Source organism: Pyxicephalus adspersus, chromosome 5, assembly GCF_032062135.1.
Source record: "Pyxicephalus adspersus chromosome 5, UCB_Pads_2.0, whole genome shotgun sequence".
Classification (NCBI taxonomy): Eukaryota; Metazoa; Chordata; class Amphibia; order Anura; family Pyxicephalidae; genus Pyxicephalus; species Pyxicephalus adspersus.
The window spans coordinates 133123686-133138025 of record NC_092862.1 but is presented as its reverse complement, the minus strand read 5'-3'; the positions used below and the strand labels follow the sequence as shown (position 1 = coordinate 133138025).

The window sequence follows — 14340 nt, the reverse complement described above, 5'->3', positions numbered from 1 at the left end:
CCTACCATAGTCATATGCCATTAATACAGTCCAAGGCAGGGGTGGGCAAACTTTTTTTAGTCAGGGGCCACAATCTGGAATAAAATTTGATAGAGTGGCTGGGCTGATGGGAGTGTGGGTGGGGTCATGCCATTGTGAATGTGACATCATGATGGTATAACCCCGCCCACTCTCCCATCGCAGGCTCTGAGCTTGCAATTGGTGAGTGAACGGGCTGTGTCACTTCACCAAAGCCACTCACTCTCCCATCGCAGGCTCAGATCGGGGGAAGGTGTTCCTTGTGGCTCTGGCCAGTGCGCCCCCCCCAGCGGGGTCCTTCTCCTGACCCTGGTCAGGGTGGCACCGGCCAGAGAAAGTATATTTTTGTAAATAGGTGTGTTAAAGTTATAAACGTTCACAATTTGGTGATTTTTCCGAAAAACAGAGCATTCATAAAATAAAGGTAACTGTAATGCCAGCCACATGTAGTTTGTTGGTTTGCTAGTTATTTTTACTAGACAAAAATCCTCCTATTTTATCTCAGAGGCAAAATATCAATGGAGATAATTGTACTGACTGTACCCCATCTTCTCTGCCTCTAATAGTGGTCTTACATTATCACAATTTCCTGCAAAGGTTTCATTGTCCTTCCATATGTTACTATTAAGTGATGACTGAAGAAAATATGTGTGTTAATGGTGTATTTTAAAAAATTTTAAGAATAATATATATTAAAACTGGGTTTTTTTACATCACAGTCTAGACACCCAGCAACCTAATTTAAATTAAGTTCATCTGTCTTCATCAGCCACAGCTCTGGCAGACTGAGAGTGCTCAAGCATTTTAAAATACAGAGTCATTGTATTGATCACATCATTAAAATACAGAACTATTGTATTGATTACTTAATTAGCCAGCCTTCTTTCTTTGTAACTTTTCAGTAGCCTGAATATGTTTTTATCTTCAAAGACAGAGACATTTTTTTATTGGGACCATTATCAGATTTATATTAATTTGTCTTTCTGCTGGGAAAGTTCATTCTTGCTTGCTGTTATGGGTGGCCCCAGAACACTGAAGAACCTTGGTAATGTACCAGTATTGTGGGGCAGGAAGGCGGCTGCTTAAGTCAGTTGGCTTAGGGGTCACAAGCAACAAATTCTGCCCTGCTCTTGATGTGGATGTCATTTATCCTGCATACTTAAGAATTGTTTGGGTAATTTGTGTTAAATCCCATTTAAACATCACACTTGCAGCTTTTTTTAGGGCTTATGCAAAGTACAGTGCTTCTTGTGTCAACATATATGTTTTGTGTATTATTAATAATAATAATAATATTATTATTAATAATAATCAGGATTTATATATCGCCAACATATTACGCAGCGCTGTACATTACATAGGGGTTGCAAATGGCAGACAGATACAGGAGGAGGAGAGGACACTAGCTTACAGTCGAGGTGGTGGGGGAAGTGCACTTTGTGTTTGGCAACCCATTCATTTTTAATATCCTGTATTTTATTTTAATACCGCATATAACAATACACTCAAATTTGCACTGGGGTTATAGTGCTCTGCAGCACATTGTGGTAGGGTACAGTTAACAATGATTGGTAACGCACCACTGCATACATGTACAGTGAGTTGAAAAGGATTACCATAATGTCCAAAACAATGCATTTTATGCACCTTAGAGCAGATTGTGGTGTAAATGAACCTGTGCATGTAACAAGTTTTCCAGCTATTTAGTACATAGTACAAAAAGTGCCACATCCATAAATACAAATATTTAAAAAAAAAAAAAGCACCAAGATTAATTGGGACTTTTGAGGCACATCCTCTGGATGAATTTACCATTTAGTTTACAAAAAAATATAAATATATATATATTTTTTATTACATAATCAACAATACATAAATAGTTAAAACCATAAATATATTTGATTCAGAAAAACCAAATTGCTCATAGCAAAAAACAGTGACATACAAAGTTCATTGTATGTCTTAATGGACATTGACGCGTTTCGCGGTAGCTATATATTCGCTTCTTTAGGATACAAATGAGACCTACATTATAATAGCTCTTAATAACAATTCCAAAAAAAAACAATACATCAAGAGTAACTATCAATACATCTTTCATTAAAAAATAAAGCTTATTTTTGCCTGGATAATGAATCTGTGCATTTTTTTTGTTCATGTATATTAAATCCCATTTTGTGTTCCAGCTACTAGGCGCCTGTGTGTCCAACTGTGGGAAAATCTTTCACTTGGAAGTGTGTTCCAGAGACTTTGCCAGCGAAGTTAGCAGTGTATTAAACAAGGTAAGCATGTCAGTCTTGGAGACCTTTCTGAGTTCTATTCATTGATTTATTAGAAGTTTCCATAGGAAAGTTGTGTGTGTGTGTGTGTGTGATAAAAAATTATCTATTGAATACATGCACAGTCGTTTTACCATGTGCTAATGTTTTAAAATGATTTCCATGTATAATTTGCATTTATACCTCTTCATACAGGAAGAAGTGTTCATTATATGTGTAAAGAGAAGTGAACATTGTGTATTTATTGTACATTTTTTTTTCACTGCTTTAGGCTGTTTTCTGTCTTTCATATTCCCTGCAGCTTTGCAGATACTTGCAGTGTTTTATCAGCTGTAGCACTTAGAAGGAAGGTTGTATTGGGTTTTAACTGACTGATATCTATGTGCTTTATAAAAAATAAAAGAGTTTTCTCATTATGTGGTTTCTGACGTTCATTGTTTACACTTAACTTGTTCTGGTCACTTGTGAGGAAGAAGCCACTACTAGATATCCTAGAATATGAGACAAGTGCTTTGTTTAGCCACATAGCATTTACATAGTTCCAGGCTTTCCCTCTTCACTAGGGTAGTCAGGTTTTTCTCAGGCCTTTTATTAATATTATTATTGGTATTAATAATAATAAACCGTATTTATATTGTGCCAACATATTATGCAGCGCTGAACATATTTTTTGTGATTAATTTTTTACAAGTTGGGTTGCTGGGTGCAATAAATGTACAGTGCTTATGTAGATCCAAGTGGCAGGATGATGGTACTCCTGTGCAGGAGTTACATTTTTAGTGGCTTTTCAGTGCCCAAAGAAGACATAAGGAGACCTTGTTTAAAAGTGTATGTACTCCGTGTTCAGAACATTATGTAATATATATTTGAATGTTTTTAGCCTGGCCCCACTTGTACTTTTAAGCTAATTTCCATACCCTTCGCTTCCTTCTTTGTTTACTGCTAAAGTAGGCACACAGGTGAAGCCGGGGTTGCCATCCGCAAGCCCAGCTCAGCTTTGTGACAGTTTCCCAGAGCCATCAGGCAGGTAGTTGGAGGGATTATTGCAGAAGGGACATTGCCGGTCCATTTCTGCAATAACTACCTGCCTGATCGGGGATTTTGAAAAATGGAACTTTAATTTCGCTTTAATGCTCTCTTACCTGTTTAAGGCCTTTTATGGTATTTTGCAGTAACCTCATCCATTCCAATGTAGTTAGTAATCTCTGCTGTTTGTTGTCTTCCACAGGGGCACCCTAAAGTTTGTGAGAAGTTAAAAGCGCTAATGGTTGAATGGGCTGATGAATTCAAAAACGACCCACAGCTAAGTCTAATTTCTGCTATGATCAAGAACCTCAAGGAGCAAGGAGTCACCTTCCCAGCTATTGGATCCCAGGTATTGAAGTGTAGTCAAGATGTCAACATTTGTGAATGTAAAATTAGGCTTAGAATGGTAACAATAACAGGCTTATTACCGCTCTGTTCAGCACTAATGAATAGGAAGGTCTTGGATATTTTCTTTTTTCTCTTACCGTGTTTCCCCGATGATAAGGCAGGGCCATCAAATAAGACAGCCCCCCCTTTTTAGAGAAAAATGTAAAATAAGGCCCCCCCCCGCAAATAAGCCACCCACCAATACCTGCGCTTACCCGAATCGGGTGGTACGGTGGGTGACTCCGTGTGGTTCCTCCGTCTGCCTCCATGGCTGCGTGCCGCGCCACGTCATGAAGAGGAAGTGACAGGACTGCAGTGCGCGCACGTGACTCCGCCCAAGCAAACACAGGCAGCTTCCCTCATCCCTCCCTAACGGAGACTGCAGGAGTTTGTTCACGGCCAGAACATCCAAAAGTGAGACACAGACAGGTTTCTTTTGCTGTGAGCAATACCACTTACTGTATATAAGCTTTAGAATGGGACATTAAATGGTACAGTATATGATGAATTACAATGGGACATTTAATGGTACGGTATATTATTGATTACAGTAGAAGGGGACAATGAATGGATCAGATTAATCAGAAGGGGACAATGATTGGCACAGATTGATCAGAAGTGGACATGAATGGCACATGAACAATAACTGTGTACTGTAGTCTTCTTCATGGGTAAATATGGCATCCCCCTGAAAATAAGCCCTAGAGCATATTTTGGCCTTCCAAAAAAAATAAGACAGTGTCTTATCATCGGGGAAACAGGGTAGTCCCTAGTGCATGCAAACCACAGGTGCCTGCTCGCTTTCTATTCCAGTTTACAATGGGGGATCTTTGTTTCAAATGATAAGATAAACTGTTGATGTGCACACACATTAAGGTTGGGTTAACCAGTTGCCTCACTACAACCCACATTACAGGACCTGCTCTCATGGACTGTTTGCCATATTGTTTATTGGACTAATATGGTTCCCAATTATCGATTAAAATGTATATCTCGCCCTGCACTCTTTGCTGGCCCTATTCCCTTTCCTCCCCAGTCTGATAACCAATTGTCTTTCTGCTCCTTCACTCCCCCTATTTCTCTGTCTTTAGTCTTGCAACTTTTTTCTCTACTGCTACTTTCTGGTGACATCTCACCCAACCCTGCGATCTACCAAACTCTTGCCCCCCTTTTCCACATCCTAGACCTGGCCAATGGCAGAGAGATATACGTAACCTTGACCACAACCTATTCTCAAATTGTCCTACGTCCCTAACCCCCACCCTATCTAAAATTACATCTCCAGATAAAGCTGCCACTGAGTTCCCCGTCCTCCTACCCCTTGTCCCTGGCACAACAATCACACCAAACAGCTACAAAAGAGTATTTGTGCAGCTGAGCCCAATTGGAGGAAATCTGGCCTCCGCGCTGACTTCATGAACTACCAAAGCCAAGCTACAAAACTTTAACACTGAGCTAACTGTCACCAAGCAAAATTACTTCTCCACTGTCATTTCCATTCAAACTTCCAACGCAGCCTCTTCTCAACAATTGGCTTCCTCCTAAACCCCACACCTGCTCCCCCCACAACAACTTTCACTGCCCAAGACATCGCTATCTACTTTAGAGAGAAAATTGACACAATCAGACATAATGTCTCTGCTCACCGGGCCACTTCAACTATACCCACCCCTTTCACCTGTAAATCATCACTGGCCTCCCTCAACCCTGTTACCCTGTGGATGAAGTCTTCTCTCTTCATCTCCATCTACTACCTGTCTGCTTGACCCAATTCCCTCTTATCTACTCCATGCCCATTCCTCCACCCTTGCCCCTGCCCTAACCAAACTGTTCAACCTCTCCCTTTCTACTGGTATATACCCCTCTGCTTTCAAACATGCTATTATCCTCCCTATCCTGAAAAAACCCTCACTAGACCCCTCTACCTTCTAGATATTGACCTATCTCCCTTCTCCCGTATGTTTCCAAACTTCTTGAGCGCCTTGTTTATAAAAGACTCACCAATTACCTTTTCCCTCCTCCTTCACCTTGATCTTTCCTCTGCTTTTGACACCCCCTTCTAATACAAATCGTGCGCTCCATTAGTATCGGTGACACTGCTCTCTCTTGGTTTGCTTCCTATCTGACCGATCCTTTCAAGTTTCTTTCAATGTTAATTCCTCCTCTCCCACTCTCCTCCCTGTTGGCGTTCCCCAAGGGTCAGTCCTTAGACTGGTTCTCTTTTCTCTTCTCTTTACACCTCCTCTCTCAGTAGGCTCATATCCTGCTTTGGCTTACAGTACCTGGATAAGGTCTCATGCTGCCTGTCAGCCATATCATCATGGATATCTGATCAATTCCTGAAACTCAACCTGGATAAAACAGAACTCATCATCATCCCCCCCCCTTCAAATTCCATATCACCCCCTGACTTATTCCTAACTGTAAACTACACTGTTATTCGGCCCTCCCTTCGGGCACATTGTCTTGGTGTCACCTTTGATTCTGCCCTCCTATTGACCCCCCATATTCAGAACATTTCCAGGTCCTGTCACTTTCACCTTCACACAGTCTCCAAAATCCTTGTACACACTTGTACACACTCTTATCATCCCTTGTCAGGACTACTGTAACATCCTTCTCTCTGGTATTCCACTAACTCGACTCTCTCCTCTACAATCGTTTATGAATGCTGCAGCCAGACTCATCCATCCTTCACACCGCTCCTCTTCCGCTGCATCTCTTCGCAGTTCTCTTCACTCTGTTTCACCTTAGAATTAAATTCAAGCTCCTGTGCTTTGCCCTCCATATTTATGGTCTCACCTACATTTCTGAAAAACAAAATACTGCCTCAGCTGCTCTCTCCGCTCCTCCGATGACCTACTAATGACTTCCTCTCTCCTAACCTCATCACACGCACAGCTCCAAGATTTCTCTAGAGCGTCCCCGACTCTCTGGAATGGTCTCCCTCATCTTATTCGGCTTGCTCCTACTTTCTGCTCATTTTAAAGAGCACTCAAACACATTTTTTCAAACTTGCCTATACATCTTCTGTATTTTGAACTGTCACTACTTCCCACTCCTATATTTCTCCCCTTCTATTGTGTGTTAATTCCCCCACCTCCTAGATTGTAAGCTCTTCGGGGCAGGGTCTCCCCCTCCTGTGTTGCTGTCTGTATTTGTTTGTCATTTGCAACCCTTATTTAATGTACATTGCTGCATAATATATTGGCGCTATATAAATTCTGTTTAATATTAACAATAATAACAATGAAAACTTTGTTCATTTGATCATCTTTTTCTGTTCCTCCCTTTTTCAGGCAGCAGAACAGGCTAAGGCCAGCCCTGCTTTAGTGACAAAGGACCCAGGAACGGTAGCGACTAAGAAAGAGGAAGAGGACCTCGCCAAAGGTATGATCAGTGGCATGGTGCAGCACCAGTATTGTTTATATTCTCCTGGTGTCTGGTTATCCCTTTGTCACTTGTTCATATGGTATTGGCTAAATTTATAAAAATATGAGTGTAGTGCATAAAATAGATGATTTCACTAAAACATTTGCATAATCAGCATTTGCAGAGATGTTGAATCGGTCAGTAGAACTTTTTGCACAGCAAAAAAATTGAAATGGGGATATTCTCTCAGTGTACTAGCCATATGACCCAAGCCTAAAACTCCACAATCTACATTTTGCCCTGTAAATCATTTTCTAAACAGCCATTGCTTGGAGACCTTTTTTGTCCGAATTGATCAACAGCATATTATTATCATGGGGGACTTTCACGACAGTATATAAATCCATATAAATCTATTTCCAAATAGGTTACAATTATAATTCTATACAATGCCAATAATTTTTGTGAAAAAATCTTTAACACAAACATTAAAAACAAGTGATTACAACACAGACCATGCAAAGCACATGTGCATGAAACATCCTTTAGGTGTTTCGTGATTCTGGTCCACTTCTTCAGGAGGAATATTCATTAGGAGTCTTCCTTCACATACATAGGCAGGAAGGCAAGAAGAGAGGGACACAGGAGGAAGCAGACATCACCATCAACCATAAAAGCTTTTCAATATGATGCTTTTCAATATCCAAAGAATTTTGCTGAATTGGTTCCATCTAAACGCGGATTCATGAGGCTTGTCAACATTTAGGCTTCTTTGGACAGGGTGGAATTGGCATGAAGTATAAAATAGCAACATACAGACTGATACTCACTGGTGTGAATCTTTGGATATTGATTGGACACAAGCATAGGCTAAATAAAGAAAGAAAGCAAATTGCTTAATCTCTTCAGCATCATAATGAAAGCTTTTATGGTTGATGGTGATGTCTTGCTTCCTCCTGTGTCCCTCTCTTCTTGCCTTCCTGCCTAGGTATGTGAAGGGGGACTCCTAATGGTTATGGATAATAATTCCTCCTGAAGAAGTGGACCGGATCCACGAAACGCATAGAGGATGTTTCATGCATATGTTGTTTGCATGGTCTGTGTTGTAGTCACTTGTTTTTAATGTTTGCCAATATTTTTCTATTAGGACTTTTTTCATTGTATAGAAATTTTAATTGTAACAGGTGTACATAAATTGCGTATTATTATCATTTTTTTTTATTACACAGCTTTTATATAGCGCCAACATGTTAGGCAGTGATGTTAATTAAATAGGGAATACACATATGGGTGCCAGCAAAAGACTAATAAATAGTATTATTTAAGTTGCACTCATAGCAAATGTATCCTAATTATACCATTCAAAATCCATAAAAACATGGAAACCTTTTATTTCTCCTCCTCCTGTGTCACTGTCTGTATTTCCCAGTCATTTGCAACCCCTATTTAATGTACAGCGCTGCCTAATATGTTGGTGCTAAATAAATCCTGTTTATTAATAATAATAAAAATAATAATACATTTCAATATTTATGCATGAAAACATCTGAATATAATTTAAGGTTGATTTAGGTTATTATAAACTGACCTGTAATCTTGTACTAGAACAGAAGATGATTGTTTTGGTATGGTTGCAACACTTTAGTGCTGTCATGTGACATGACAAAACTTGGTGTAACCTACAGAGTGCTCAGGTGACATCTGCACACTAACGTCATATTTTTTTTTTTTTTTTCAGCCATTGAGCTGTCACTTAAGGAACAGAAGCAAACGGGCACAGTGTCCAGCCTTTACCCAAGTACAAGTTATCTAACCAATCACAAACCAGAAGGAAGAAAAGTGCGAGCCATCTACGATTTTGAAGCTGCAGAGGACAACGAACTGACATTTAAGGCTGGGGAAATTGTAACTGTGTTGGATGACAGGTAAATGCTATGTGGGAAAAATGTAGCCAGGCTGGTATTTCATTTATGACCAGCCAGTTCATTTTGTTGCATTTCTTTGCATTATGAAAGCTCTAGTGCACTGTGAAAAACCCTGTAGAATTTGGATTAGGGTTGCTAGCTAATTAGGGCATTAAACAAGAGTGATCAAAGCCTGACCAATCTCAACCCCCTCTCCAGCAGACTTTGACCATAAGTGTTTGCAGGGGCGTCTTAGAGAATAAAAAAAGCCTCCAATTGTAAATCATTCAGCAGCCTACATATTTACTTTTATGCTAAGTGAGACATTGCTTGTCTATTCTACTGAGGCTGGATTTGTAGAAATGTTTACACACTAGTGTTTGTGACCTTCTGATATCCATCAGACAGTGTGCTATGTGACTTCCTGCTGTGTGACAGCCTTCCTCTTATTCATAGACTTGAAGGACAGTTTGCTCCAGGAAGGGCTTACCACTCAATGCCTGCTGTGCAGCACTATGGAATGTGGTTTTGACATTCTCCTCTGTCTGCCTGTGCTTGTTGCAGATTAAATTTTTATATGCTGACTTTTTCAGACCCCGAACTTAAAACCAGTACTAAGACCATATCCTGAACCTGTACCTGATCCTCAGTATCTGTGTCTCCAGCCATGCCCATTTCATTCCTATACCACTTCCCAAAATAAAAAGGAGCTTTCATATTTTGGTGACTGCTGCAGAGCGGCCAAGTTATGAAGCTTGCCATGCACTGTGTAAAATGTAATTCCATGCTGAGATCTGCTGCTTAGTAATTGATATGTGGAGAGGAGACCCTGACCCAGTAATGAGCACAATATAGGAAAGGAGCAGCCATTTAATTAAGGATGGCTTCCTAGTCTGTTCTGAGTGTTAAATATGCTTACTGCTACAAAAAAAGCAAACCAATCAGATCAAAATCCATTTTACTCACATTAATCTTGGGATCTCATGACAGTGAATGCCCAAATAAATGTGTAACTTAGTTTTGAACTTTGGCATGTTTCCATTATCAAATACAGTGCTAGCTGCTATATCACAACTTTGGTCAACAATTGTAATCATCATTCGTATACAGGCAAGTGATGTTTCTAAAGCTGGCCAATCACCCCCCCCAACTTGACAGCAAAATCTCCATGCAATCCCCATAGAATAAGCAAATCTTTGTATTATGCTGACCCTAACTGAACAATTGTCCAATTTCTTTACAACCAGGCAAGCTGTTGTGCTACATGCATTGAGCAGAGCTAGGATAATTAACAACACCTAAAACTGAAACTTTCATGTGTATTTGAAGCACTTATCACTATAAAAACACAAAAAAACTTCAGCCTGCGAAGCTTTGTTGTGAGTTGTAGCTCCGTACTAAATTTTTACAATGTGATTAGAAGCATGTAAACTTCATTCAGCCTCATTGTCCCGCCATTCTGCTGACAGGGGATATCGGCTGCCAAATTACATTTCTTTCACATTACTCAATTTAATTTCAGTGACCCCAATTGGTGGAAGGGGGAGACTAGCGAAGGGATGGGATTGTTTCCTTCCAACTTCGTCACAGCAGACCTCACCGCAGAGCCAGAGATGAGTAAGTGATTTCACCTTTATTCTTAACCTCTGGAAGTAAATTTCTATTCAAGTCCACACTGGGTTGTGTCTCTAGTGTCTCCATTATTTGTTCATTTATTTCTGGTAATTCATGCAGTCCTTGTAATTGATTTATTTTGTTTTGCTTCTGATATACTTCATTAGCTTAAAAATAGTAGATTTAGTTTATTACTATTTTTATTTAGAAACTCAAAATTTGCCTTTTTTTGTAATGACAATTATTGAATTATTATAATAGTGAAGACCGAGAAGAAAACAGTTCAGTTCAGCGATGAAGTTCAAGTGGAGACTATAGAACCGGAGCCTGAGCCCGTCTATATAGATGAGGTATGACCCTTTATGTTGCATTGGGTTTCCTCTGTTTGGCAGGATTATTAAATGAAATATGGAGGCGATCACTGCGGAGATCATTTAAAGGTGTTACATTCTTGTCTGTCTTGATCTGATCGCTTCAATACCCTACCAGCTGCAAAACGAGTATCGGGGTTAAAAACTCTCTTTAATTTTCTTGATCTACGTGTGTGTGTGTGTCTTTTTCTTTCTGTCTACAATTAATAAACAGTTTATATATGTATGATAAAAAGTATGAAAGCCATTGGATCAGCATTGAATACCGGCAACAATGTATTTTCAGGTGCTTTCTAGATACTCTTAGGCTACGTACACAAGTCAGAGGATTCTCGTCCAATAATCACTTCAGGGCTGGTATCAGACGAGAATCTGACGTGTACAGCGCTAGTCCAACGTCATTCTTGGATCTGTTTTGGCGGATCCACAAACTACGACCAATCGTAATAGAAGTGAAGGGGAGAGAGAGCAGCGGGGTGCCAACCACTCGTTCTCTCCCCTCTCCATATAGCAGAACAGTGCTCACAAGAGTGGCTTTTAGGTAACCTTTTGCTCCGAGAAGTCTAGTCTTATCCTGCTGATTAAGTTCCTTCAGGTCTTTAAATCACTAACACAAAACAAGTGCCTATTTCCTGGTTGTTCCCTTGGTTTACGTCAAAGGCTTAAAAAAGTGCTAAAGTCACAGACAGCCAGACAGCTAGCATTATTCAAAGGAAGTCCTCCCTGGCAGCCTTTATATTTTTCTCATTGCCTTTTCCTAAATAGTCCTATCATCTCTTTGAAGAAAAACAGATTTAAAATATTCTGCAAAAAAAAGTGTTTTATCCTCATAATGTGTTCAAATTTTCCTATCTACCAGTGCTTTGCTGTCTGACACTGCCATGTGTTTTGGGTAGTTGTCTACTGACAGTCCCACCTACCTATGTGTCACTGTTGTGTTTTTCATTGCCATTGAGATCCTTTTGCACATGTCAAAAAATGAATGAATGTCAAAAAGCATTTTAAACATATTCTCATTCATTCAGTCTATATGAAGTGTTTGGGTGGTGTTCTCCTTTAAGCACATTTGTCTGTTTTTGGTATTTCTGTCGGTGCACTACAGCTCTGAATGATTTTGTTTCCCTGGTGTTCCCATAGGATAAAATGAATCAATTGCTGCAGATGCTACAGAGCGCAAATCCAACTGATGCTTTGCCAGATCCAGCAGATCTTCTGCATCTTGAAGGTGAGTTTGGGTTAGAAAAAAAAAACAAAAAATAACCTCTCCTGCCATGATTTCCCCATTCCCTGCCATAGATGCACCTCATTAGACTCCTCAGCCAGTATGTGTTTGTAAGTAACATTTGATTTTTTACCTTTTCCTGTTTGTCCACCAGCTGTTTGTCACCAGATGGGACCAGTGATTGATGAAAAACTGGAAGATATTGACAGGTTGGTGTCTATGCTATGGCTACAGGTCTACACTGTAATATTCAGCACAAAATGCATGGTTAGGCAGGGATTCGTATATCAACAACCAGATCAGTGGGTATGTCACAGATCTTACTCCACTGATCCATTACGGCTTTACATTAATAAAATTGTTTAAATAAATGCAATTTAAGACATCTTTCTTTGTCCCCACTTCAGATGCAAACTTGCTATGATTCTGCAAGCTGCAATTTTACTGTTTATTTACATCCAGCCATTCATTCTTTACTTTCTCAGTCATCCCCCTGCATTATGAGACTTTGTCCCAAGGCAATGTGACTATTCCATAGAAGTCTATGAGACTGTAATGTGTAGGTGTAACTCTAAATATTGTGACACTGGTTAATAAACAGTGGAACCACTGAATATCAGTAAGGGCAGTATCAGACCTGCAGGGCGGAATTGAGCAATCCAGCCAGCTGCAGCACATAGCTGGTTGTTTATGAACCAACGCCTGCAGATTTGCCAGAGTGTGGTAGTGAGCAGTACTGAACCACTCAATTCCACCCCTATTCATTCTCTTTTCAAATATGTTGGGTTTACATGAGAGAAACAATAAAACAATATTTCAAACAGAAGCAAATATATGTTCATATATAATACATGATGGAGGTATGGGGAAAGTGGGGAGGATCACAAAAAATGTGTGGAAGGGGGTAAGGGAGGAAATAGGCAAGGATGGGCCTAAACTACAAAAGCAGGAGGCTGTAGAGGGGAAGTGAAAGAAGATTTCCCCCTTTAATTCCCTATGGGGCTGCCACAGGTAGAAAACTACTTCATAATTTTAACTTGTGTTAAAGTGCACTAATTTAATAAAGCTGGACCCCAGGAAAAACTATTACTTACCTTTGCAATGGGTTCCCCTTCCTACCATAAGGGTTAAGTTCTTGTTTTGTCTAGAGGTGGATGGTTTAAGTGAAAAATGCACTTTATACTTCACTCCTACAGCAGCCATCGCTCTTTTTCACTAGAACAGTCTCTGCGGGCTTTTCATAAGTATCTTTCTGCCACCTGTGTTACCACAACATCCCCACCAATACATATCTATTAGCCCTCCAAGACCCACACACAAGCATGCTGGAGTTCAAACATCTTCATTTGTTCAACTCTTACATTAGGGCACTGATATGATTCTAGTTTTTAGAAAGATTAGGATGTTTGTACTTGGTAATAAGCTCACTGGAAGTGACAAATTATAATATTAATGCAATTCTGTCAGGATCAACGAGTATTTTCCGAAAATAATTTTATCTAAAAAGGCAAACAAATGCCGCTGACATATGTAAGGACTAGTAAGTTGTATTATATTGTTTTGGTTTTATGTGAAATAAACCCCTATTTGGCAATTGCATTTTGTTTTCCAGGAAGCACTCTGAGCTATCTGAACTGAACGTAAAAGTCATGGAAGCTCTTTCTTTGTACACAAAATTAATGAATGAAGACCCCATGTATTCCATGTATGCGAAGATGCAGAACCAGCAGTACTACATGCCGCCAACAGGGGCCACTCCACAGCAGGTATGTCATTCTTGTGTCCTGCAGTGTCCTATAGGAGAGGACGTCATACTTGCATTGATAGCGCTTATCGTTCAGGAAGGTACTGCTCAGCATCTTTGCAGGCATTTATTTTTGGTTTCTGTTGATTTCCTGCTTCTAATTTTATTGTCTCCACTTCAGGCATATCAAGGACAACATCCGAATGCCACCTATCTTGTCACTGGAAATACACAGATGGGCCACGTTCAGACCTACTCAATTCCTACAGAACAACATCCTTCTTTAGGCCAAACAGCGGCTCCACATCCTGCAGCCCCTGAGCTGGCCAGCCAGTCTCCGCAAGCTTCCTATAAGTAATGTGAATAGTTTTCTGTACTTTATTGCCTTGTTAGCTGTTTTTTT

General features: G+C 40.0%; 1 protein-coding gene across 1 annotated transcript in view; it reads left to right on the top strand.

Moving 5' to 3' along the window:
* Positions 1-14295, top strand: part of STAM (signal transducing adaptor molecule) — a gene marked incomplete in the record, with an annotated part of 23703 nt that extends 9408 nt beyond the window's left edge. Inside the window, 10 exon segments of the mRNA XM_072412772.1 lie at positions 2205-2300; positions 3526-3672; positions 7010-7100; positions 8821-9007; positions 10509-10603; positions 10862-10950; positions 12109-12196; positions 12348-12402; positions 13806-13959; positions 14119-14295. Of these exon segments, the coding sequence (XP_072268873.1) occupies positions 2205-2300; positions 3526-3672; positions 7010-7100; positions 8821-9007; positions 10509-10603; positions 10862-10950; positions 12109-12196; positions 12348-12402; positions 13806-13959; positions 14119-14295 (1179 nt within the window).
* Positions 14296-14340: the final 45 nt, after the last annotated feature.